The following is a 21928-nucleotide window of genomic DNA, read 5'->3' on the forward strand; positions in this document are numbered from 1 at the left end:
CTCCCCTCTGGGTCTCCCTGGGCCTTTCTCTAGGTCCCACAATTGTTTTTTTTTTTTCTGAAACTGTATTCCCTGGACTGTCATCTTCTTCCCTCTTCCCTCCCTCTGGCAGTTGCTCTAAAGCCGTTGGCTGCTCGAGGCTGGCGCCCTGGGCAAGAGGGGCTGCAGTTGTTGTAGTTGATGAGGAGGAGATAAGAGGTTTTTGTGTAGACACAGTTGAGCTGATGGGGCCGTGTGAGGCTGGAGTGTCAGGAAGCCAGACTCCTGTAACTACAGGACAGGCCCTGGTGATGTGATGACGGGGATGTGACGGGGATGCTGAAGCCCAGAATGCGAATGAGAGTTCCTGGGTTTTATGCAAGGGATGTAGATTCCCTCCCACTTCTAAGCCTCCCTTTCTGTGTCACGCAGGGAAATTCAGTCTCTGGTTCATATGGAAACTTGGGACCTCACTGTGCTGCTTGCTCTTGGCAGAGGATATCATTTGAGCTGTCACAGCAGAGGACCACGTTTACCAGGGTGCACTTTGGCCAAAGAATAATAACCTTTCTAAGGTTTAGTTCCTCTGGCCTGACCAAACCAATCCCAGGAGGCCCCTGGGTTCCAGTCAAGGTCATGAGGGAGGCCCACCATGGATGAGGCCTGGGGGAGCAGGGTGGAAATTAAGTGTCCAGGTGTGGTATGGATAGCCTGCAGCCCTCTCCAGTCCCTACCCTCCAAACCCAGTGATGGGGCACATGAAACAGGTGAGGCAGAGGAGCAAATGTGGGTCAAGGGCGGGAAGGGGCATGAGGCTTTAGACTGCCAGGAACTCCGAACTGTACTTGACTTACAGCACGATTGTGATGTGCACATCAGTGTGTGCCACAAGACAGCATGGTGTGGTGGAAAGAAAATGGATTTTGGACGGAGTGTCCTGGGTTTGAATCTCTGCTTGCCCATGTACTAGAGAGTAGTCTAACCTCTCTGGGCCTCAGTTTCCCAGATGTAAAATGGGAATAGTAGTACTTACCTTGCACAGGTGCTGAGAGAATTCCATGAGACAGACAACCTGTGTAAAGTGCCTGGCATAGACCTATCATATTAGGACACTCAGTAAATTGCCTTCGTGTCATACCCACCACCATGTTTTGGATTTCTGCAGCTAAAGTTAAGACCCTTTTAAAGATAGGAATCCCAATTCTCACTTTGCTTCCTTTTCATAGTTCACCTAAATGGCTGACTTCTGTTCAGTGCCTCTGCATGGGCGCACTATTTGGAGAATGGGACCCTAGAGTTCCGCCCTTCAGTTTTTTTTTTTTTTTTTTTTTTTGTTTGTTTGTTTTTGAGACAGAGGCTCGCTCTGTCACCCAGGCTGGATTGCAATGGTGCGATCATGGTTCACTGCAACCTCCGCCTCCCAGTTTCTTTTTTTTTTTTTTTTCTTTTTTTTTTTTTTTGAGACGGAGTCTCGCTCTGTCGCCCGGGCTGGAGTGCAGTGGCCGGATCTCAGCTCACTGCAAGCTCCGCCTTCCGGGTTCACGCCATTCTCCTGCCTCAGCCTCCCGAGTAGCTGGGACTATAGGCGCCCGCCACGTCGCCCGGCTAGTTTTTTGTATTTTTTAGTAGAGACGGGGTTTCACAGTGTTAGCCAGGATGGTCTCGACCTCCTGACCTCGTGATCCGCCCGTCTCGGCCTCCCAAAGTGCTGGGATTACAGGCTTGAGCCACCGCGCCCGGCCTCCGCCTCCCAGTTTCAAGCGATTCTCCTGCCTCAGCCTCCCGAGTAGCTGGGACTATGGGCGCCCGCTAGCACGCCCAGCTAATTTTTGTATTTTTAGTAGAGACGGGATTTCATCATATTAGCCAAGCTGGTCTTGAACTCCTGACCTTGTGATCCACCCACCTTGGCCTCCCAAAGTGCTGGGATTACAGGCGTGAGCCACCGTGCCTGGCCAGCCCTTCTGTTTTAGACTGTGAGCCCGAAGACTGGGCTCTTTCCCAGGCTCAGTTTCCTCATATACATAAAGCCACCGTCGTCAACTTCTACAGCACTATTTCCTGCAAATATTTTGTCTAAACACCTTGACTGCACCTCAGAGAAGCTGGGTATGGGCCGGATTCCTTTGCCACTGAATACATAGAGCCCAGAAAACAATGTTGGCTGCTAAACCCCGGGGGGAGAACAGAGAATCAGAGCCTCTTTTCATGGTTCTCACAGGCCATATGACACACAGATGGGAGAAGCTGGCATCTGCAGGGCCAAAGGCCTCTGGCCAAGGCACCCATACCAAAGGGGACAGACTGGCCAAAGTGGCCTTATCCCTGTCTCCTTAGGAACCACATTCTAGTGAGATCTGTTTGGTGACACAGGTTGGGAGCACGGATGTGGAGGCCTGCTCCAGGCCTGGTTCAGTCATGAGGATCCGGGAGCACCCTCCAATGGCTGGTGCTAACTACAGTTGCCAGATAAAACACAGGTAGAATCTGAGTTTCAGAAAACAAACAAAAAATGTTTTTAGTATGTCTCACATACTGCCTGTGGCATACATTAGAAATCAGTCCTTATATATTTGAAACTCAAATTACATTGGGCATCTTGTATTTTTATTTTTTTGAGACAGAGTTTCACACTGTTGCCCTGGCTGGAGTGCAGTGGCGCGATCTCGGCTCACTGCAACCTCTGCCTCCTGGGTTCAAGCGATTCTCCTGCCTCGGCCTCCTGAGTAGCTGGGATTACAGGCACCTGCCACCATGCCCGGTTTTGTATTTTTAGTAGAGACGCGGTTTTGCGATGTTGGCTAAGCTCGTCTGCCAACCCTAGAGCTGACAGGAAGACTTTTTGGGTTGGGCGGTTTTACAGGGAAAATTTTCTCTAACAGCATTTTTCCTTTACTCTCACATCACAACAATCAACGCAGAAGAGTTGTGACCAAATATGTGGGGGGTTTTCCCCACACACCAAGCAGCTGGGTGTCCTCTAATGCCGTTCTGACACTGAAAGATAGTGTCAGATCCCACAGTTGAGGGCTCAGTCCCAAGACTGTTCCCCCTAACACCAGTTGTAAGTCTAGACCTCCAGAACTTCTGACCAACTGGCTTCAAGTTGGGGTTCCCATGACCCCCTCTTCGGGTTCAATTAATTTGCTGAAGTGGTTTGCAGGGACTGAAATTTGCAAAGGTCAGAGATGGTAGAGGAGAGAGTATGGTAAGTGTGGTGTGCAAGCCCATCTGGTGGGAGCACAGTTGAGGAGGGAACGGGAGGTGGAAGCCAGGTGGGAAAGGAAGTCTGGGGCCCTGTTGGGAGGACCTTGAGTGCTGTGCTGTTATGATAGACACTTTTCCTCCACGATTCCTGGCTCATAACTCCCATAGACCTTGTTACAGTCTTTTGTTGTAATATTGAGTGTGTTAGGCCACAGGAAACAATATCTCTCCTTCTCCTGCCCTCCTTTCACCTGCCCCAAGGCAGGACTCTAATCTTTCCTGGCCTTTCCAATGGTCTTTTTAAGATAATTCCCAGAGAGGTTCCCACCCTATACCCCCAGGGGAAGGAATGCTGACGTTATGAAGCTTTCATAAAAACTCAAGAGCACAGGGTTCAGGGAGCTTTTGGATACCTGAACATATCGAGGTTCCTGGACTGTGGCGCCTGGGGGAGGGCCTGGAAGCCCTGTGCCCCTCCCCCCACACCTGAATGGTGGTTTTTTCTCTTTCCCTTCACGAAACTCTTCCCTGCTCCTTATATGAACCTCCATAGTCATTACAAGATTTTATGATACTTTTGACATGTCTCCCCGCTCCTAAGTACCTTCCACAGGGTCTAGCACGTCATAGGGAGTGATCGGTAAATGACTGATAGAAAGAACAAATTAAACCATCAGCCTTGTAAGTTATCTAAACAGGATCTGTACTTCTCGTGCAGAATAGACCATGTTTTTTTCTTGCCCAGTAATTTTTTTTTTTTTTTTTTTTGAGTCGGTGTCTCACTTTGTCACCCAGGCTGGAGTGCAGAGGCACAATCTCAGCTCACTGAAATCTCCGCCTCCCAGGCTCAAGCGATTCCCCTGCCTCAGCTTCCCGAGCTGCTGGGACTACAGGCATGCACCACCATGCCCGATTAATTTTTGTATTTTTAGTAGAGATAGGGTTTCACCATGTTGGCCAGGCTGGTCTTGAACTCCTGATCACAGGTGATCCTGCCTTGACCTCCCAAAGTACTGGGATTACAGCTGTGAGCCACCAAGTCTGGCCTCAAGTAATGTTTTTATCAGTATTCATCTGGAATTCCTTGCTAGACCTTTCATTCTTTGAAGATAGACACTGTATTTCCTTCTGTACTGCAGACACCAATGTTTCATGAGTATATTTTGTGTTGAGCAGAATTGTGGGAAGGGAGTGTCTCTGGGTGATCATATCAAGCTAGAGCCGAGATTCTTCTTCCTGCTCTAGTTCAAGTCTGACTCTCAGTCAACCTCAAAGCCACCTGGCCTGGTCCTGGAACTGAAGAACAGAGACAGAGCTTATTTATGAGATGCAGTGAGTGTGTGCCCAGGGTGGGGGGTCTAGACTAAATGTGTGTTCCAGGAACCATCCCAGGGTTTCCCTTGGGGCTGGCATGCTGCTAAGAGAGTCAAAGAGGTCAAGGAACAAGAATAAAACCTGGAAACAGCAAGAGAGTGGGGCACGGGCAGGAGGTGGAGGCCCAGACCAGAGAAAAATAGGAAACATAAGTTTTGAGGGCAACAGACTGAGCACTGTTTCAAGAGTCTGGCAACCTGGATTCTTTCTCTGGCTCTGTCCCTGCCTTGAGCCATGAAGGAAGGAAAAAAATATACATGAGTGCCCACTATCATTTCATGTAGATTTTATTCCAGTTTCCCAACAGTCCTGCAGGAAGCTGGGGTTGAGAGAGTAGATCACTGGCCTACAGAAACACAGCCCAGCATAACAACATAAATTAACCTCTCAACATTAAACGAAGTAAAATGAAGTTCAGTTCAGTTCTTAAGTATCTTTAAGTTCCTTTCTTCTCTAACTTCTTCTAGTAGAATATTTCTACCAGTAGAAAAAAAAAAAAAAAAAAAACCCAGACAACTCTCAACCATGGGGCAAGAAGAACTAAGAAATCGATGTTGAAAGGCCAGGAGGGTCAGGAGAAGTGGCTCAGGCCTATAATCCCAGCACTTTGGGAGGCCGAGGCGGGCAGATCACTTGAGGTCAGGAGTTCCAGACCAGCCTGACCAACATGGTGAAATCCCTTCTCTACCAAAAAATACAGAAATTAACTGGGCGTGATGGCATGCACCTGTAGTCCCAGCTACTCTGGAGGCTGAGGTGGAAGAATCGTTTGAACTCGGGAGGCGGAGGTTGCAGGGAGCCGAGATGGCTTCACCGTACTCCACCCTGGACGAGAGTGAGACTCTACGTCAAAAAAAAAAAAGACAGGGGAACGTGTTCAGTGTAGAGAAGGCTGGATGAGAAGCCCAGGAAAGTCCTGAGCTAGCTTAGGAGAGATCTTCAGGTGTGGGGCGTAGGCATGAGCCCCTGCCTCTCTGTGCCTGTTCCTCACAGGGTCACGGCAAGTGCACAGCTGGAATTCAAGTCGGCCCTTGAATTGAGGGCTCAGCTAGAGAGGATCCTGGCGGCAAAGCTTGCGAATTACACATATAAATCGGGAAGAGGAAAAGCAAGCGGACTTCCTGCAGCCCTTGGGGGTTGGGAGTGGGGTGCGTTTCCTGCATCCCTGACCCGGGAAGGACGCTGTTTGGTGGTAGCAAGCACCTAGCCAGAGAGTGGCTGGGCACCTAGCAAGAGAGTAGCTCGTAGGGCGCAGCTGAGGGCTGGAGGGCTTCATCAGAGAATGGAGCTCAGCTAAGGTAGCCAGGAGAGGGTGGAGGTTATCCCCCAATTCCCATCCTTGCACCTCCAGCTTAGCCCACGCAACCTGGACAGAACTGGAGGAGGGGTGCACCTCCAGCTCCCAGCGCCCCGGCCGACCTCGAGGACCCCAGGTTAGGGAGAGCTTCCGAGCGCTCCGACAGGAGCTGGGAGTTGGGGTGGGTAGCTCCGCAGGTGCACGCCGCAGTCCTTAGGGCGACAGCCTCGGAAAAGGCGCATCTCAGGCTGTGGGTTTCTCGGGGGCGGGGCGCAGGGGCGGGGCGCAGGGGCGGGGCGGGGCGAGGGGCTCGCAGCGGCCGCCGGTTGGCCGAGCCGGAGGGAGGGGCATCATCATTAGCATAGCCCCTGCCCCCTGCGCGCAGCCGGGCCCAGCAACCCGAGCGGAGGCGGCCGCGGCCAGCCCGGCGCTGAATGGGCTGGCTGCGCCCGGCTCCGTCCCGCCCGCGGCCGGCCCCCGCGTCTGCTCCCTCCCCGCCCGGGCTCCTGTCGGCCGCCGCCAGCCCCCGCCCCGACTGTGAATGAAAGGCGGGCGCCGCCGAGGGCTGGCTGGGAACGCCGCTGCGACGCCGGCCTCCCGGGAGGCGCGCGCCCAGCCGAGATGTACGGTAAGGAGGGCTTCGCGCCCGGGCCCGAGCCCGCGGAGGCGACTCCGCACACTTGCCAGGCGCGAATCATTGTCCCCATGCGCGGCCCCGGCGCGGGGCCAGGCCGCCGACCCGGTGCCCGGCGGGGCTGTTGCGGTCGCTCTCTGCGCGCGCGTCTGCGCTGCGAAGACAAAGATGCCTCGGGCCGGGGACCCTGGGGTCCTCTCCAGGCCCGGCGCGTGTTGGTGCTGGGCGGTGGTCCTTCAGGGGGCGGAGGCTCAGGGGAAAGCGGGTCTCCTGGAGCGGAGCAGACCGGGAGTGCTGGAGGAGGTGGTCGTGTGGCAGCATTTGCGGAATTAACAAAAGCGGTTTGTGCCTGGTAGTTTTCTGCGGAAAGCCGGTCCAGGGCTGAGGGAGACGCCCGCGGCCGGTCGTCTGGGCGGCTCGGAGAAGGCGGGAGGCGGCGCCGAGGCCCTGGGAGCAGCCAGTGGCCGAGTCTCGTCTCGCCGGCCTGAATGGACTCGGCCTCTGCCTGCCCCTGCCGCCCTGCGGGATCCAGGTTCCCCAACTTCCAGATTTGTCCTCCGCAGTGATGAAAGGAGGAGACGCTGCTGAGAGTGCAGCACAGCCCTGACCTCTCCCCGCCTCCACCGCCATCCCCTCAACTGCGGTGCAACAGTTAGCCAGACCCTCACGATGCACGGCTTTGCTTGATCATTTGCCAGGAATCCCTCTGGTTTTGCAGGCAGTGTGGGTGAAGAAGAGAGAGCGCGTTGGGTCCCACAGTGCAGCTCTGATGAATGGAGCGCTGGAGACCTAGACCACTCTCGGAATGGACTGCATTCCCGAGCCTGCAGCCCATCAAGGGCTGTGCGTATGTGTGTGATCCCAGTAGATGTAAGTCCATGAAAACCCAGGTCTCTGGCAGCTCTTCTAGGGCCAGCAAAAGAATTGGAGCTGTGCTCACCTCCCACCCCCACTGCAAGGTAGGGGCTCAGGCTGCACTTGAGGGGTCAGTGTTTGGAGAAGAGTGCTTTCCCAATTTAACCCTTCACTGAGGCTGCTCGGCTGCTGAGCTGCCTCGATCCTGGAACAGACTGTGAGTCACAAAGTTTGTTAGAGGCAGAGGAAACTGAGCCTGGTGCAAAGGCTCAGCAATTGGTGGGCCCCCCTACTGAGAGAGAGAGAGAAAGAGACTGACTCAACTTTTTCATCAGTCTCCTTCCCTGCCCAGTTGCTCGAAAATACATTTGCATTTCTGATCCAGGGTGAGACATCAGCAGGTCCCCTCAGCAAGTACCATTTCTCTTGGACCAAGTGGGAGGAGGGGGAGGTTGGCCTGAGAGGCTGTGCTGCTGACCACTGGGGACTCTGGGGAAAGGTAACAAGGTGGTTGTGCTTTATAAGCCAGAGGTTGTGAGCTATATATATAGATATAGATATATATATTTTTTACTCTCTCTGTTTTACCCCTATTCTTTTCTGCAGAGGGAGCAGCCTGAAGCTGCAGATCATTTGACCAAAGCATGTGACTGCAGGGGCACCTGCAGTGGGGAAGGAGTTAGGACAGGCTAATCAGAATGGGTCAGAATTAGGAACTGGGTTCTGCTGGACTGCCTCATTGTACTTAGCCCCAGATAATTTGAGATATCTGAAGGTGGGGGTCCCAGGCTGCCTCTGTTGTATGAAGCAAGACAAGGAAGAGCTGGATAGTCAGAAAGGTGAACTGGGGAGCCAATGCATCTGGGTGCTATTTTCAGACACATCACAGATTTTCATTTCTCTTTTATATTTTTATTTCCCCAGATGCAAACAGAGATGGTATTTACCCTGAATGATTCATAGAAAGATTGTAATGGAGGAATCCTCTGGGCAGTTGCCTGTGGCAAAGGAAAGTCACACCAAGCTTGGGTGGGAAATTATTACTGAGTTGCTGGGTGCAGAGTCTGATCTTAGGAGGTGTGGGAGGGAGGACTCAGCTGCCTGGATTTTAATATATTCCTGACTTTCATGAAAATAAAGGGTTTGTGTGATATTTAAAGTCATTTTCTCACCAGAAATCAATAGTGATGAAAAAAAGTGAGTAAGGAGGTCGAGGGGGAGCATGGAATTACAGACTTCTTATAATTGCTATTTTCTTCTTATTTTACAAGTTGTTTTTCCAGAGTGGCACAGTTAGATGGAACAGGGCAGAATGAAAACAGGGGCCTCCTGGCACTGTGCTTCTCCCCCTCCCACCTCCGCCATGCGTCCTATAAAGGCTCATTAGAAAAATACCACCAGGGGTTTTATTAACTGATGGGCAGAGAGTCCCCTGTGGAGCCAAAAGTCACCTAAGAGCTTTAGGTAAAGGTGTCCCTTGTCCACCCACCTTGGTGACTTGTGCCACTATAAATTTGTCTTCCCATCTTTCCAGCTCTGGAGAATCTCTATTTCCCATCCTTCCTCCTCCTCACCCTGCCTCTGCCCTCCACAGCTCAGCCTTCTTCGTTCTGCTTATGGGAGACTGGGAGCCCCATGTCTTTGCTGAAGGACACAGTGCTATCTAGGATAGAAGGAATCCTTGTTCTGGGGTCATCCCATCTTAATCCAGGAGCCCTTTGATGGCTGGGTGACCTTAGGCAAGTGGATTGTCATTCAGAATTAAATCCCTGTATACAAAAATGAAATGCATGTCTGTCTACCTTCCAGGTCTGTTGTGAGCATCACAAGAGGTTCCGAGCTCCTGAAACTGGTTGCTCAAGAGCCTGTCCCCTTTGGGCCCCCTTGGACCTGTTCCCTCCTCTCTTCTCTGCCAACTCGGGCACAGGCCTGTTTGTATCACCTGCCACCCCCGCTTACACTCGCACATCACCTCGACTGTGCCAGTGCCAGGCCGCTGAGCCACTTCTCTTTCTCAGACTCACCCCAGCTGTCTCCTCACCACTCAGTCATCCCTAAACCCATCGCTTTCTGGAAATGGCTCTCCAAAAGGACACAGTGACTGCCCACAGTTTTGTGTGGGAATCCTATGAAGGCAGATTGACAAGGGACATGAAAAAATGAAAGCATTTTTACTGGGGTGGGAAGATCATTAGCAAATTCTCTGCAAAAATGGATTCCCATGAGCTTTTCCTTTTGTTAGTATTATACAGCTAAGGCTGGGCGCAGTGGCTCACGCCTGTTATCCCAGCACTTTGGAAGGCTGAGGTGGGCAGATCACCTGAGGTCAGGAGGTCAAGACCAGCCTGGCCAACATGGCGAAACCACGTCTCTACTAAAGTACAGAAATTAGCTGGGCGCGGTGGCGGCACCTGTAATCCCAGCTACTCGGGAGGCTGAGGCAGGAGAATCGCTTGAACCTGGGAGGCGGAGGTTGCAGTGAGCTGAGATTAGCGCCACTGCACTCCAGCCTGGGAGACAAGAGCGAGACTCTGTCTCAAAAAAAAAAAAAAAAAATTATACAGCTAAGAGTTTCCCTGTTGCTCTCATGTGGGCTGGTGCATCCCATTTCCCCGCTGAGGTGAGACAGAGCTCTGAGAAATGCCACCGTCTGAATTAGGGCAGCCAGCTAGGAGGGACATTTGGAAAGGATTTCCCCAACCACAGTCTGTGCACCCCGATCCCACTAACAGCAAAGCTGCCCTAATTCTTCCTCACCGCTGAGTGCTGCCTCATCCTCAGCAAATGCCTCTCGTCCCGCTTAGTGGTTGAGAATGCTGACTTTAAGGAAATAGCAACAGCGAACAACTTTTTGAAAATGTGCTTGGGCTGGGCACAGTGGCTCATGCCTGTAATCCCAGCACTTTGGGAGGCCAGGGTAAGTGGATCATCTGAGGTCAGGAATTTGAGACCAGCCTGGCCAACATGATGAAACCCCATCCCTACTAAAAACACAAAATTAGTCAGGCATGGTGGCACACACCTGTAATTCCAGCTACCGGGGAGGCTGAGGCAGGAGAATTGCTTGAACCTGGGAGGCGGAGGTTGCAGTGAGCAGAGATAGCACCACTGCACTCCAGCCTGGTCCACAGAGCAAGACTGCATATCAAAACAAAACAAAACACCACACCAAAAATGTGCTTGACGGAATCCTGTTTGGTGAGTGAGACTGTTGCCATAAGGGTGGAGAAACTACAGGGCAAGGCAGGCTCCCCCTGAGGGGCAAAGTCTTACCTCTGCAGAAATCTCCATGGACACCCTCTCCTCCTCACCGGAGATCCCACAGCACATGTGCGCATGTGCACACACATGCATCAGCCTCCTCCCCCAGATCCTGAGGTTTCTGCAGCCCCAAGATGCCAGGTATGGCCTGTGCATGTGGGAGCTGTGTGCCCTTCCCCCTCCTACCCACCACTCCAACTCCTTTATTCCCCTTGAGAAGGGGGCCAGGTGAGCCTGTTTTCTCTTTTGCTGCTCACAGTTCAGTGAATACAAGTGGTCAGAGTTTTTTCTTGTACATAAATAAAAGTTAAAAAGGTAATATTATATTACAGAAAATCTGGAAAAGAGTGGAGAAAAAAAAATCATCCACAATTTACCCATTTAAAGCAGCCTTCTATATATGACATCAATTACCGCTCTGGTTTTGTGTTCACCTCCTCCAGTCCTTTCCTTGCTATTTCTTTTTGATCCTGGCTTCAAGGAGCACTAAGAACCCCACAGCCTGGGTCTGAACCCTAGCTCCGACCCTCGGGTAATCTTGAACCCGAGCATTTCTGAGCCTCTTTCCTGCCTCTGGAAAGATGACAGCAGTGTTTATCTCATGGCAGAGATGAATTAGGATAAGAGAGCTGCCCCCACTTTCCCTGCCCCTTTCTTAACGGTCTTTTCTCTATTTCTTAAAATTTTTTTTATTTTTTAATTATTTGTTTATTTTGAGACAGTCTCGCTCTGTTGCCCAGACTGGAGTGCAGTGGCGTGGTCTTGACTCACTGCAACCTCCACCTCCCAGGTTCAAGCAGTTCTCATGCCTCAGCCTCCCGAGTAGCTGGGATTACAGGCACGTGCCACCACGCCTGGCTAATTTTTGTATTTTTAATAGAGCTGGGGTTTCACCACATTGGCCAGGCTGGTCTCGAACTCCTGACCTCACACTGATACACTCACGTTGGCCTCCCAAAGTGCTGGGATTACAGGTGTGAGCCACCATGCCTGGCCCTTACTTTTTCTTTTAAAGGCAAAAATAAAACAAATAAGAATTTATGTTCCATAAGATTAAGAACAGTACTGTGATACCGTTCCTTGTTATCAAACAAAGGAAAAATGTAAAAAATCATCTAATCCCTCCAGAAAATCTAGAAAATACAGTAAACTATAAACATAATATTTACTGTTCTAGTATCTTTCTTTCCATGCGTTTGTTTAGGTGGTTGGAACCATTTTTTTATTTTAGAGACAGGATCTCACTCTCCCCCAGGCTGGAGTGCAGTGACGCTATCATGGCTTACTGTAGCCTTAACCTCCTGAGCTTAAGTGATCCTCCTGCTTCAGCCTCCTGAGTAGCTGGGACTACAGGCATGTGCAACCATGCCCAGCCAATTTTTTGTTTTTTTGTAGAGATGGGGTCCCACTATATTGCCCAGGCTGGTCTTGATCTCCTGGCCTTAAGCGTTTCTCCCACCTCAGCCTCCCAAAGTGCTGGAATTATAGGCATGAACCACCACACCTGGCCTGGAATCATTCATTTTATATTGTTTTGTATCCTTTTTCTTTTTCCACTTGGCACTAGAATATAAGCATGCCCCACAAGTTAGTACACTCATTGGCTATCATTTTTAATGTCTATGTAATGGTGCACGGAAAGGATGTATAATTTTGTTATTGTACATTTAGGGGTGTTTCTGTATTACTGCCCCTGGAGAAGTACTTGGTACTCAAAGCTTTCTGTGAACTTTGGATTTTTTCCCTAGACTGTAGCCCTTCTAATGGATTGGTCAAGGTATATAAACATTTTAAGACTAGTTACATATTGTCCAATTATTTTCAGTTTGTATCCATTATACTCCTACTAGCAGTTATAAAATCACCTATCTCCCTGTACTCTCGAGCATTCAAGATTAAGATTTTTTCCCCTGGTACTTGCTAATTTGATAGAAAATGTATATCACTTTAACTTACATTCTTTATTATTAGTGAACCACTTCTTTGTCTTCTAACTATTTGCGTGTTAGTAAATTGTCATGGGAGTATGAGTTATTAACTACTTGCCTGTCTTTTGCTGTCTGCTCTGTGTTTGGAAGGGATATAGACTAGGGATATAAGCTGTCAAGTATTTATGGAATAGCAGCTATGTATGATACTACAGAGGCCATCATGAGGGATGGAAGAATATATAAAAGTAGTTTCTGTCAAGAACATTAGAATTTAACTGGGCAAACAAGTTATAAAACATGCAAACAATTAAATGATACAAAGTTCAGTAAAATTGCACTGTTCTGCAAAGTGGAATGGAGTTACTCATCAGGTGTTCAGCCAGCAGTATCTTGAAGTGGAAGAGACCCCTGCGAGGTGGAGTCATCTGGGCAGGCTTCAGAAGCAACAGCCGTTTCTCCTCTACGGAGGAGTAGAGAAGGGAGGTGGGTGTGGCTGGTGGAGGCACCAATGTGAGGAAGTGTGTGTGGAGGTGGGGATGGAGAAGACCTGTCCAGGGAGAGTCGGGGGGCTGCCTGGGTTTGAGCAGAGTTTAAGGGGAGAATTATGTGATAGATGAGGAGATAGGCCAGTCGCGGTGGCTCACGCCTGCAATCCCAGCACTTTGGGAGGCCAAGGCAGGCAGATCACTTGAGGCCAGGAGTTTGAGACCAGTCTGACCAACATTGTGAAACCACATCTCTACTAAAAAAAAAAAAAAAAACAAAATTAGCGGGGTGTGGTGGTGCATGCCTGTAATCCCAGCTACTTGGGAGGCTGAGGTAGGAGAATCACTTCAACCCGGGAGGTGGAGGTTACTGTGAGCCGAGATTGCGCCACTGCATTCCAGCCTGGGCAACAAGAGTGAAACTCCGTCTCAAAAAAAAAAAAAAAAAAAAAGATAAGGAGATAATGTCAAGATAAGGAGTTTGCACTCATTCCTGTGAGCAGTGGGAGCCATTGATGGTTTGAAACTGTCGAAGGACTGATTTGCTCAAGTGATGTGAAGTGAAATCAAGCCGGGGGCAGCTGTGCAGGGTGGTGGGAGGTGATGTAAAAATGAAGAGAAGCAGAGGAGGAGACAGTTGTTGCAGCCACAGGTGGTGGCCTAAGGAGCAAGAAAGCTTTGGACCACAAGTTTCTGTGCATATGCAAAGGATGATGTTGGCTTCTTTAAAAAAAAAAGCTTTGTGTGGGGGTGCGGGGGTAAGGGTGAGGAAAAGGTGAACTGAAACTTAAAAAAATTTTTTTCCATGGTACATAAAATGGGGTTATATAAGCAGTTATTTTTAAAAAGTTGATTTTAAAATAGAAAATAAATTACCTAGAGTTATACATTTATTCTAAAGAAGATTTGGGGCATATGTTTTACACACACATGACAATACATAAAGAGATCAAAGCAAAGAAAATCTTAGACAAAAAAAAGCCAGGAATAAAGTCATTTCAGAGAAAAAAATGCATATAAGCAGGCCATGTTGCAAATTCCATTTTGAGCTTACTGTAGGCCAAAATTAAGAGGGGGAAAGTCATTTACAAGATTCATTAGCATTGTAAAATTAATGAGATTGCCTAGGACGAATACAGCTTTTTTGGGATGCTAAGATTTGAGAGGAATTCATCCTAGAAGAGGAGATACTGCCTAAACCTTGGTCTAAATTAGATATTTCTTTTGAAAATATAGTCACCTTAATCTGCTCTTTATCCATTTGCATGGTGTTAAGTTTGGTCCAAATGCGAGTTTGTGGAGAGGTTGAGTGACTGATTTCCCTCGGTGAAATTGCCACCGACCCTGCTCTCAGCTGCCTCCTGGTTTGCTCACGGAGGCTCCAGCCCCTTTGCAATTGTGGATATGATTTCTCTTTTTTTCCTTCTTTTTTTTTTTTGAGATCGAGTCTCACTCTGTTGCCCAGGCGGGAGTACAGTGGCATGATCTCAGCTCACTGCAACCTCCGCCTCCTGGGTTCAAATGATTCTCATGCCTTAGCCTCCCAAGTAGCTAGGACTACAGGCGTGAGCCAGCATGCCTGGCTAATTTTTTTGTATTTTTAGTAGAGACAGGGTTTCACCCTGTTGGCCAAGCTGGTCTTGAACTCCTGACCTTAGGTGATTCACCCACCTCAGCCTCCCAAAGTGCTGGGATTACAGGCGTGAGCCACCGTGCCTGGCCTGATTTCTCTTTTGATGGATGATGTGATCTTCTGAGATCTCTCACTGAGAAGCTGTTCTTGCTTTCACTATCTCAGGAGACCATCTGGTCACACTCCTTTGCATACCATATTTTAATTCACCGTATGACCATTCATCACTAATATTTCTCTTGTTTGTTTCCCCCAGTAAACTGTAAGCTCCATGAAAGCAGATAATATATTTCTCTTTTGTGGTTTTTTTTGAGACACAGTCTCGCTGTGTCGCCCAGGCTGGAGTGCAGTGGCGCAATCTTAGTTCACTGCAACCTCTGCCTCCCGGGTTCAAGTGATTCTCCTGCCTCAGCCTCCCAAGTAGCTGGAATTACAGGCACGCACCACCACGCCTGGCTAGTTTTTGTATTTTTAGTGGAGACGCAGTTTCACCATGTTGGCCAGGCTGGTCTTGAACTCCTGACCTCAGGTCATCCGCCCACCTCGGCCTCCCAAAGTGCTGGGATTGGCTGGGTTTGGCGGCTCACTCCTGTAATCCCAGCCCTTTGGGAGGCTGAGGTGGGTGGATCACCTGAGGTCAGGAGTTCGGGACCAACCTGGCCAACATGGTGAAACCCTGTCTCCACTAAAAATACAAAAATTAGCTGGGTGCGGTGGCACATGTCTGTCATCCCAGCTACTCAGGAGGCTGAGGCAGGAGAATCGCTTGAACCTGGGAGGCAGAGGTTGCAGTGAGCCAAGATCACACCGCTGCATTCCAGCCAGGACAACAAGAGTGAAACTTAGTCTCCAAAAAAAAAAAAAAAAAGAAAAGAAAAGAAAGTGCTGGGATTATAGGCATGAGCCACTGCACCTGGCAGAGAACACATTTCTCTTGTTCTCTACTGCATCTTTAGGGCACAGAACACTGCCTGGTCCTCAAAAACCGTGTTGAATGGTCCTCAAAAACCATGTTGAATGAATGCATTCTGAGCGAGGCATCATCTTTTTCATTTGCTTCTTTGTAACTTCTGACTCACTCTATATATTTCAGCCTCAGGTGGGTTCTGAATAACAGCACAGTTACTGTTAATGTGGCTTCCATTCATTGGGCACCACTGTGTGCCAGGCAGAGTTCTTTTTTTTTTTTTTTTGAGACGGAGTCTTGCTCTGTCACTCAGGCTGAAGTGCAGTGGTGCGATCTCGGCTCACCACAACCTCTGCCTCCTGGGTTCAAGCGATTCTCCTGCCTCAGCCTCCTGAGTAGCTGGGATTAACAGGTACATGCCACCCTGCCTGGCTAATGTTCTTGTATTTTTAGTTGAGACGGGGTTTCACCATGTTGGTCAGGCTGGTCTTGAATTCCTGATCTCATGATCTGCCCACCTTGGCCTCCCAAAGTGCTGGGATTACAGGCGTGAGCCACTTTGCCCGGCCTGTGCCAGGCAGAATTCTAAGCACTTTTTTTATGGGGATAAATTTGTCTGTACTAAGCAGTTTTTATGTCTTATATAATCTTCCCCAAACCCTATGATGAGGGATTAGTATTCCCATTTTAGAAATGAGAAAACTGAGGTGTTGAGAGGTTAATAACTTCTCCATGGCCACCCAGTTATGTGAAAAGTCTGGGATTTGAACCTCAGCATTCCAGCTCTGGAGTGTGGACTCAGCCTCCTGTCACACTGTCCCTAGAACATTCTGAATAGTCCAGAGAACACAAGTCTTTCCTCTGTGGATCTCACTGTACTTCAGACTCATGCATTATTAATAATTTGGGAAGGGCAAGAGAATGTAAGACGCAGGCCTGAAGGTCCCAGGCCAATCAACAGCGAGGCTGTGAGCTCTCACTTCTGGATCACTTATCTCACTTCTCACTCTTGGCACCTTTCCCACCTCCCTTACTTTACTTTGTCAAAGAGAAAGAAGGGCCCCAGGAAGAGCTTTGGGGACCACAGTGAGGATAGGTCCTGAGAGGCCAGAGAGCAGGCTGAGGAGGATGGAAGACAACGCAAGCAGACAATGGCCTGGAAAGAAAGCGTGGACATGCCTTTCAGAGACAGGCAGACTGCAGAGTGGGGTGTCACCACCAAGACTGGGTCACACACACACCTGATGGGCAGTGTTCTTAGAGATGGGTTCCATGGTCAGTCAGTGCTTGGCCTGGAGAAGAGCAGAAACCGGGAACCTGGCATTGCAGGAGGAGCTTCTGCTCTTCTGATGGTTTGGGTGTGAATTCAAACTCCTTCCCTGGCCAGGCACAGTAGTTCATGCCTGCAATTCCAGCACTTTGGGAGGCTGAGGTGGGCAGATCATGAGATCAAGAGATTGAGACCATCCTGGCCAACATGGTGAAACCCCATCTCTACTAAAAATACAAAAATTAGCTGGGCATGGTGGCGTGTGCCTGTAGTCCCAGCTATTCAGGAGGCTAAGGCAGGAGAATCGCTTGAATCCAGGAGGCAGAGGTTGCAGTGAGCTGAGATTGCACACTGCACTCTAGCCTGGTGACAGAGCGAGACTCTGTCTCCAAAAAAAAAAAAAAAATTTAAAAAAAGAACCGAAAAACACACAAATGAAAAATTCCTCCCCTTCATCTTCAGGTCCAGGCAGCAATTTGTGCTTCTAAGAGGTGGAGCTGGGACCGGGCTGTGTGGTGCAGGCCCAGTCCTGTGCAGATCCCTTATCCCTAGACAGCAAAGCTGTGCAGTCCATGGGTTAGGCTGGAATTGATGGACACATGGTGGTCCAAGTCCCAGATGACCATCTTCCAGCCAGAGGGCCCCGGACATTTAGTTCGTCTTTGTCTGAGCTCATTCCTCCCCCTGGAGAGGTGGGATAATTAGTCCGCCCCACTCGTGAGGGTGTATGACGGGGATCAAATGAGATAATATCTATGTACATGGACTTATATTGCACGACACCGTACCTGTGAAAGGTGACATTATTACCATGCAAGTAATTCAGTAATTCTTTTTTTTTTTTTTTGGAGATGGAGTCTCCCTCCGTCACTCAGGCTGGAGTACAGTGACGTGATCTCGCCTTACTGCAACCTCTGCCTCCAAGGTTCAAGCGATTCTCCTGCCCCAGCCTCCCAAGTAGCTGGGATTACAGGTGGCTGCCACCATGCCTGGCTAGCTTTTTGTATTTTTAGTAGAGACGGGGTTTCACCATGTTGGCCAGGCTGGTCTCAAACACCTGATCTCAGGTGATCCGCCTGCCTCGGCCTCCGTAAGTGTTGGGATTACAGGCATGAACCACTGCACCTGACCCATGCAAGTAATTTTTATGGATGCTTCTGGAATATAGCCATACCCTTTCCAGAAAGTGACAGTCCCTGCATACAAGGATGAGTGTGTCATATATAGGCCGTATTTGTTAATGAAAATCCTTAGAAGGGTCTGGGTAGTAAGAACATAGAAACAGGGCTCCTGAGATACTGAGGAGCCTGCCTGAGTGCTGTCTGTCCACCCTGAGAGGGGACGACCATGGACCGATCACCTTGAATACGTCCTCATCCTCTAGAGGGCTGCCCGCAGGTCAGCAGTCCATGACTGTGTCCCTCTCATCTCTGCACTGGAAAGACAAGAAAATCTCTTAAGCCACAAAGAGGACAGAGGTGACATCTTTATCTAAATCCTTATGCAATTCTAAATTCGTATGCATGACTAAAATTTTGCAATGTTTATTCCATGCCATTCTATTCATTATCTCAATTCAGAAGAACTCTTTGGAGGTGGATGTCATCATCATTTCTGTGGTTGGGTGGAGAACGCTGAGATTCAGGAGTTCAATAACTTGCCCAAGGTCATGCAGCTGGTTCAAGTCTGTTCACTCCATTGCCTCCTAAGCAAGCATTCACAGAGCTTCATGTGACATTAAAACACTGCCTTGTGCCTGATGGCAACTGCACATGTCTTATGCCAAACAGCAAATTTTACTATTAGAGAACTCCAAATTGAATATTTTCATAGATTTTACATAGATAACTTATGGCCTTACATCTAGGACTTGGGTTATACAAGTCCCTCATTGGGGACCCACAGGGCCTTTTAAGCTCGGTGCGCTATAGTACGTCCTTTATCCTGACAGAGTGGTTTGTCTATAAATCTGAGAATTAGGGTTCCTAGATTCAAACGCTAACTGTCTTATTACCGTGTAGAAGGTCCTAGATAACCTTAAGCATTCAGAAGCCAGGAGTCTTGAATCTTAGCTTGGCCGAGCTCCCACCCCACCCTTGTTTTAGCTATTCATAAAGACTTCATTTCCTCACTTTCTTTTTAGCTGGGTAAAAAGAAATCCTGTTTGTGCATTGCATGAAGGATAATCCCTAAATTACAAGAACATTTATAAAGACCTTGCCTGAAGATCTCGTAGAAAGGAATGACTTACAATGAAGGGATGCATCCCTAGCACCTTATAGCTGCTCACAGCGTGTGCAGGAGGGATGCTTCTACAGCAGAAGCATACAGGGTGGATGCTGGGAAAATCTAGAGCTCTGCAGGCTCCCTCCAGGTCTCCTCTACTGTATCTTAGAGTTTACTGTTGTCATTTATTTCTTTACACAACAGATCAGTGAACCTCTTGAGGACACTATCTTAATCAGCTTTGTTTTTCCTAGCATCTAACAAGGAACTTTGGTATGTAGTAGTAAGAGTCCAAATGTTTGCATCTGACTATAAAATAATGATACATATCATCCGTTCGTCTATACCTACATAGCAGCCGGTGTTTCCAGGATATCAATGAACATGGGCTGGGGATTTATCTAAGGTCAGAGAGAGTCCTGTAGTGACAGCAATAATATTTTGTCATCTCAACATATCTTTTCATGGATTTTTGTTCCAAATAAATAAAGAATATACTAGAATACAGCCGTTTGAGTTTTCCTCCACACTTGGAGGCATTGGTTGCAGACACAGCCCCTTGGCCTTTCTGCTGAAATGGTTAAGGCTGTTAGAAGGACTTCTCATGTATTTCCTCCTTGGTTTCTGGCACTCAGGATAAATGTTACAGTCTTCTTCTGAAAGGAGGGTCATTTAATGGTATAATTATGGATAAGTCTCTATTTTGATTTCCATTCATATTACTTGTGCTTTTTTTCCTTTACAAAACAAGAATGATGAAAAGGCCCTTTGAGGCAGAGGCAGTAAATGTCTGTATCTCGTTGCCTGGAAGCAGCCAGCTGGAATGTTCCTGATAAACCACTAAGCAGCCTTGTGCACCTTCAGCTTGTGTGCAGTAGCAGGTCTTCAGGTCATATACAGACAAAGCAAAAGAGGGAAAAACAGCAGGGTCTTCCCATTGCTGTCATCCAGCTCCTAAAAGTGCCTGATCATACAGGCAGGCCTGGGCCCAGCAGCTGGCGAATACAGTAAGCACGTCTGACTGTCCAAAAGCTTTTCCACAGGGCTGCTCAAAACGTCCTCCTCTCCCCCAGACAGCACTCTCAGAGAGTAGGCTGAGTGTTCTGGAGAGGCATGGGTGGCACTGGGAGGCGCCAGCACTGTCCTTCTATTTTATCAAGGACATTTCTGGACAAGGGGTAGAGTTGGCCATTAGAGGTGATTGCTGTGTAAATTTGGGCAAGATTCTCAACCTCTTTCAGCTTCAGTTTCACCATCCGTAAACTCAGAGAGCTGGAATGAATGGGCTGGAAGGGTTCTCCAGCTCTTCTGTTCTGCAGCTGAGGCACCCGGGGCTGGTGGTACAGCCAGAGTAGAAGTTTTCAGAAGATCCCAGAGGGAATGTAGGTGCTGCCATCTCAGGTTCTTTATGTAACCTGGCTATGCGTGAATTTCCTCATTGGTAAGACAGGGATAATGCTCCCTTTGTGAATTCAATGTCTGTCTGTCTAATGGCATGACCCCCACTGGTGTAGCGATAGGTAGGAGCCGTGTCCCTTCCAAGTGCTGGTGCTACAATTCTTGCTCTGCATACATTTTAGTTTCACAAAACTTCTGCATGGTGGGTATGCCTTTCCCTGCTTCCTCTGCCATTTTCAGATAACTTAAATGCCTTGTGCAAGTCACCCAGATTGTTAAGTGGCATGGCTAAGAAAAAAAAAACAGGTCTGTTTTATTCCAACGCTCTTCTCTTATATCCCACATAGATTCTTATTGAAAACACCATTATTAGGCTAGATGTGGTGGCTCACGCCTGTAATCCCAGCACTTTGGGAGGCTGAGGCAGGTGGGCCACCTGAGGTCAGGAGTTTGAAACCAGCCTCACCAACATGGAGAAACCCCATCTCTACTAAAAATACAAAAATTAGCTGGGCACATGCCTGTAATCCCAGCTACTCAGGAGGCTGAGGCAGGAGAATCGCTTGAACCCGGGAGGTGGAGGTTGTAGTGAGCCGAGATTGCACCATTGCACTCCAGCCTGAGCAACAAGAGCGAAACTCCGTTTACAAAAAAAAAAAAAAGAGAGACCATTATCAATTGAGCTACAGTAAAATTAAAAACTTTTGTGCATCAAATGATGCTTTTCAACAGTGAAAGGCAACCTACAGAATGGGAGAAAATATTTGCAAATAATATTTACAAATAATATCCTGGATAATAGGTTAACCTCCAGAATATATAAAGAAAAGAGCACATAAAGCTCAACAAAAACAAGCAACTTTGATTAAAAATGGGCAAAGGATTTGACTAGGCATTTCTTCATAAAAGATACATAGCTGGGCATGGTGACATGTATCTGTAGTCCCAGCTACTCCAGATGCTGAGGCGGGAGGATCACTGGAGCCCAGGAGTTCTGGGCTGTAGTTCACTATGCCAGTCTGGTGTCTGCATTCAGTTTGGCATCAATATGGTAACCTCCAGAGAGCAGGGGACCACCAGGTTACCTAAGGAGGAGTAAGCCAGCCCAGGATGAAAACGGAACAGGTCAAAACTCTCATGCTGATTAGTAGCGAGCTTGAGCCTGTGAATAGCCACTGCACTGCAGCCTGGGCAACAGCGTGAGACCCTGTCTCTTTTAAAAAAGAAGTGGCCAAGAAGCATATGAAAGACACCTAACATCACTCATCATTAGGGAAATAGGAATCAAAACCACAGTGAGATACTACTTCACACCCATTAGGATGGCTATTATCAAAAAAAGCAGAAAATAAGCAAGTGTTGGCCAGACGTGGTGGCTCACGCCTGTAATCTCAGCACTTTGAGAGGCCGAGGCAAGCAGATCACCTGAGGTCAGGAGTTGGAGACAAGCCTGGCCAACATTATAAAACCT

At 48.6% G+C, this 21928-nt stretch overlaps 1 protein-coding gene across 1 annotated transcript in view; it reads left to right on the forward strand.

The window, feature by feature from the left end:
- The first annotated feature begins 6252 nt into the window (after positions 1–6252).
- EFR3B (EFR3 homolog B) overlaps positions 6253–21928 on the forward strand; it is a 112291-nt gene continuing 96615 nt past the window's right edge. Inside the window, exon 1 of the mRNA XM_033176453.1 lies at positions 6253–6485. Coding sequence (XP_033032344.1) covers positions 6479–6485 — 7 coding nt within the window. The 5' untranslated portion in view covers positions 6253–6478. The remainder of the gene's footprint in view (positions 6486–21928) is intronic.

This window comes from Trachypithecus francoisi, unplaced genomic scaffold (genome assembly GCF_009764315.1).
Source record: "Trachypithecus francoisi isolate TF-2019V2 unplaced genomic scaffold, Tfra_2.0 Lachesis_group17, whole genome shotgun sequence".
Classification (NCBI taxonomy): domain Eukaryota; kingdom Metazoa; phylum Chordata; class Mammalia; order Primates; family Cercopithecidae; genus Trachypithecus; species Trachypithecus francoisi.